This window comes from Geospiza fortis, unplaced genomic scaffold, assembly GCF_000277835.1.
Source record: "Geospiza fortis unplaced genomic scaffold, GeoFor_1.0 scaffold27, whole genome shotgun sequence".
NCBI lineage: Eukaryota > Metazoa > Chordata > Aves > Passeriformes > Thraupidae > Geospiza > Geospiza fortis.
This window is the reverse complement of record NW_005054329.1, coordinates 3,355,457-3,360,086: the sequence shown is the minus strand read 5'-3', so window position 1 is coordinate 3,360,086 and position 4,630 is coordinate 3,355,457. Positions and strand designations below refer to the sequence as shown.

Genomic DNA, 4,630 nt, shown 5'->3' with positions numbered 1-4,630 from the left:
GGTTTGGGTTTGGCAGCTGCTGAGTTGCGAGATGAGTTCCAGATGAAAAGGAATGGGGATCTGCGTTGGGAAAGTTGAATTTGTTCTCGTGGCCCTCAGATTGGCCGGGGAGTGTCCCTGAGCGGAGCTGGTCAGGATGCAGAGCTGTGCCATGTGCTCTGGGATGAGCCTGCTGTGCTCCCTTCCAACCCGGCTCATTCTGGGATTCTGGGATCTCCCCACACCCAGCACAGCCGGCAGGCAACTGGTTATCTCGGGAAGGAGATGCTTGGAATGCCAGTGGATCCTGGGAGCAAACGCTCTCGTTCCCCAATGTGCTGCCAGCAGCAAAAGGAGCTGCGAGGTGGCAAATGCACTTAGCAGGCAAATCCTGACAGTGTGAGCCGGGGGTGATTCTGTTCCCGAGCTGAAATGTGGCTGAGCTGCAGTGGAGGTTTGTTCCCTCTGCAGCATCAGCCCCGATTACGGAATCCTGGCACTGCACTCCATCAGGTCTTGTTACAGAAAGCGAGTGTGGAGAGGCTGATCCAAGGCTGCTGCCAGTCAGGGGGGAGTCTCGGGTGGAGAACGGGGTGGTTTGGTGCTCGGACCTTTCAGCAGGGAAATATGACACCAAAATATTCACATTCTGAGGTGAAAGGAATCTAGTCAGGTCTTGCAAATGGCAGTTATTTTTTGTGTTCATTATCATCTCATATTCTCTACTTTAATAAATTAAAATAGCAAGGCCTTGGACTGTCCCTTCCATGTTCCATACAAACTACTGTATTTACCCTGTGCTGAGTACTTGGTACAAGTGCTTTGGGGTCTGTGATGTGAAAACCCTGCCACACCTCAAAGCTATTGTGCTGTACTTGTGTTTAGAAAAAGCTTTCCAAGGAGTGATCAAAGGCTGTGGCTTGAGTTCTTGGTCTTGCACATAAGTAGGTCTGAAGGCCTAAAATACTGCTGTGTTGCTCAACAGATAATAAATAGGGGTTTTCATACTGGTTTCTGGCAACCTGCACTTTGACCAATCTCACTCTTGTGCATGCTGAGAACCTTTTTGACAGCTAATGAGAATATTTTGTTTTTCTTCCAGGTTTTCCTTTCAGTGTGGTTCTCCTCTCAGTGGCAAGAGCTGCCTTTTGAAGCAGCACATTCATTCTCCCCTTCAAGCACCCATAAGTCTCATTTGCCAGCTCCAGAACCATGGCAACAGAAGAAAAGAAGCCAGATGCAGAATCCACCAAAACACAATCTACTCCTTCCTCCTCGACCAATCAGAGCAAGGTGTGTGTGGGGCCCCAAAAAATATCCCTGTACAAAACACCTGGAATTACCTGAACACTCAGCAGCCTGACCAGAATCAGGGATTTGAATTCTCCTGTAAATTAAGATCTTTTCCCTGTGGCTGCTTCTGCTGTTGCCTCATGCTGAGGATTTTATGGGAAAAGTGGATGGAGTGCAGATCTGCTGTAGTGCTAAGTGTTCTTTTATTAGTTTTGGGGAAGTTCTTACTAGTGAAATACTTCTTGTCATTTTGATCATGACAAAGGCTGTTTGTTTGTACCCTTGGGATGCCTGGAGGTGGCTGGAGAATTGGTGAATCTCTAGTTGTGCAGTGGGGAAACAGTTACTCAGGTGCATTGAAGCCTGGAGGTGCTCAAAGGAGTTGTTATTGTCTAACCATGAAGCCTTTTCAAAAGGTAAAAGTGGGATTTTAGGGGCATGGAGGAATTGGCCTGTGGTTTAATTCATGATCAGGGTGAAGATGCAAACATTTGGAAGCACTGCACAGATCAATATCAAGAGTGTCACTTGGAAGTGCCAGGCACTTTGTGGTTGGGCTGTTGGATTATTCTCACTCGTTTGTTGCTGGCTTGGATGGAATTTACTTCAGGGGTGACTTGGTGTTGTGCTTGGAACAGTGAGGCCCCAGACTGAAAGGGTGTTTGATTTTTTCTGAATTTGGAGGGGAATGGGAATGTAAATGTGATTTAATGCTGGAATCTGTTGTGGTGAGCCTCCACATGGTCCATTCCCCTGTGCTGATCAGAGCTGGCCACTGAGATACTCAATTTGGAATTTAACTCATTCATGCATCTTTCTCTTACAGCCTGCCCCAGTAAAGCCAAACTATGCTCTCAAGTTCACGTTAGCAGGACACACAAAGGCAGTGTCATCAGTCAAGTTTAGTCCTAATGGAGAGTGGCTTGCCAGCTCCTGTAAGTATTGCTTGCTTTTGTCTCATTTCAAACACAGAAGTGGGCCTTGAAGAAGGGCTTGTCTGAGCCTCCATCAGGCATGCCATGTCATGACATGGTTTTTCTTAAAAGAGTAATACCAAAGTTAGTATTCTGTGAGATAATTTGCTTGTAGTTCTGTTACTTTGAGCACTGGGTCCTTGCATTGCCAGGAGAGCCCTCACCTGCTCAGCTTTCCTGACTGAGCAAATGGGCAAAAACCAGCACAGGATTCTCTCCTGTGCAGAGGAAACCCTTGTGCTTTTCTGTATCACTAGAAGTAAACATTTAAATTAAACTTTGTGCACAATATCTGCAGGCAAAACTTCCCTGTGGGAAATAAGGAAGGTGCAGAGTTGGATACACATGCTCTGTCCTGTGTGCCTGTGGTGCTTGGCAGTCAGAGCTCTGATTGCCCCAGTGAAGTGCAGAAGGTTGTTATAAATAGTGTTTCAGTGCTTGCTCTCTTAAGTGATAGAACAAGTCTCCTTTCTGTCAGCTTTGGTATTTCCTGAGGGTTTCTTTGGTGTTCAGCACTGCTTGACAGCTTTGCCCTGAAAATCTGCTTCTGTGACTGTCAGTGATCCAGAGAGAATCCATGTGTAAGGAAAGGGCAGTTGGAAATGTTGAATATGACAGTGAGGGTCACTGCAACATCTTCCAGACATGGGAATGGCTTGGGGCTTTGACTTAACTGCAAACAACCTCAATAAAACCAGTGCACTGTGCCATATAAATCATTCTTACAGTGTCCCCATCAGAGTCCCCCTCCCCTTTCCCCTGAAAATGTTTTCCAAACTCTATATCTGGCAAATAGCAACTTTTTTCTCTGGCTTGCTTTGCAAGTTACCATGGATAATATGTTTGGGTTTCTGCAGGCATCCATTCAGTCCAGCTTGTGGTGTAATTATTGTTCTTTTTGGGGCAAAAGCCTTTCAAGCATTCCCGTGAACCAGCACTACTTTTACCACTGGCAATCTAAAACAAAAGTAGAAACCCAAGTTGTCAGGAGAGAAACTAAAGCTGCTGGAGTGTTTCTGCATTCCAGGCAGCTTATGTAACCTCAGCTGCTGCAGAGTGCAGTGTAGGAAGCTGTTCTTCACCAACTCAAAATCACCTTCTTCCCTGAGGTCTGCCTGGGGAGGGAGAACTGCCCAGAGACAGAATTAACTTATTTCCTTTCACCTGGGAGGGACAGCTCTGCTAGTGCTGTTAATTAACCTCTGAACTGGCACATTCTTTTCCAGCTGCTGACAAACTCATTAAAATTTGGGGAGCATATGATGGCAAGTTTGAAAAAACAATATCTGGTCATAAGCTGGTAAGTATCAGGTGATTACTGTGGGAATTTACCTGGGAAGAATTTTGCTTGCTTTTCCTCATTCACAAATTTCCATTCTTGGTTAGTTCTACCTGTGAAGAAGGTTTATTCTTCAGTCTTACTTTGTAGTTTTTTGTTTATATAGTCCTGGAATTGCTGGATTAATATTGGGGCAGGCTGGGAATATGGATGGAGTGCAGGCTGCACTCCCAGTGCCCACCCTGCTTCTTGTGTCCCCTGAATTGCAGGAGAAGCCACCTCAGACATGGGGCAGAGCATTCCTGGGTGAAAATCCCTGTGAATTCTGACACTGTGTCCTGTTCCATCTTTCCTTTGTATAAGGAACAAAACACTTGCCTTTTAAGGAAATTGAATTTTTCTTGTGGGTTTGCTACATAAACGCAACACTTACTCACTCTGCATAGTTCTTAAGAAAACACAAAACTTCCAAGCTCTTTGGTTTTCCTTTTTTTTTTTTTTTTAAGTTTTTACATGCTGAAGTTTCATGAGCAAAAATGAAGATTTATTAAAAGAAAAACTACTGGAATCTTCTCCAGCCTCTGGGGACTTGGACAGCAGCCATTTGTCATGAAGAAAAGCCATTTACTCAGATTAATTTATGAGCATTCTATTTAGGAATTCCAACAAAGGGTTTTGGTGGCCACAGTAAGAACTGTGTGAACAAGCTGCTGATGTTCTCAGAGTATGTGGCTCAGCTTAAAATTCTGCCAGAGGAGCTCTTAGCCCAGCAAAATCACTGAATTCCTGACTCTCAGGGCTGAATTTTCATTCAAGCTTCAGTTGGGAATGTAATCTGCAGTCTTGTGTTTTTCACTTTTCTGTGTGGCTGAACAAACAGAGCTGAGAAGAGAATTGTTTTCCTTTGTTTTAGGGGATCTCTGATGTTGCTTGGTCATCAGATTCCAACCTCCTTGTCTCTGCCTCTGATGACAAAACTCTCAAAATATGGGATGTAAGCTCGGTAAGGGCAGGAATTATTATTTATTTACCTTCATTTTTCTCCACCATTGGCTTCTTCACTTGTGTTCCTGCTTGTAACAAGGTGGTGGATGGGCTGTGAGGA

The 4,630-nt window shown here is 44.8% G+C and overlaps 1 protein-coding gene across 1 annotated transcript in view; it reads left to right on the top strand.

Moving 5' to 3' along the window:
* The first annotated feature begins 1,077 nt into the window (after positions 1–1,077).
* Positions 1,078–4,630, top strand: part of WDR5 (WD repeat domain 5) — a 9,890-nt gene continuing 6,337 nt past the window's right edge. Inside the window, exons 1-4 of the mRNA XM_005421257.2 lie at positions 1,078–1,272; positions 2,099–2,207; positions 3,473–3,546; positions 4,439–4,528. Coding sequence (XP_005421314.1) covers positions 1,192–1,272; positions 2,099–2,207; positions 3,473–3,546; positions 4,439–4,528 — 354 coding nt within the window. The 5' untranslated portion in view covers positions 1,078–1,191. The remainder of the gene's footprint in view (positions 1,273–2,098; positions 2,208–3,472; positions 3,547–4,438; positions 4,529–4,630) is intronic.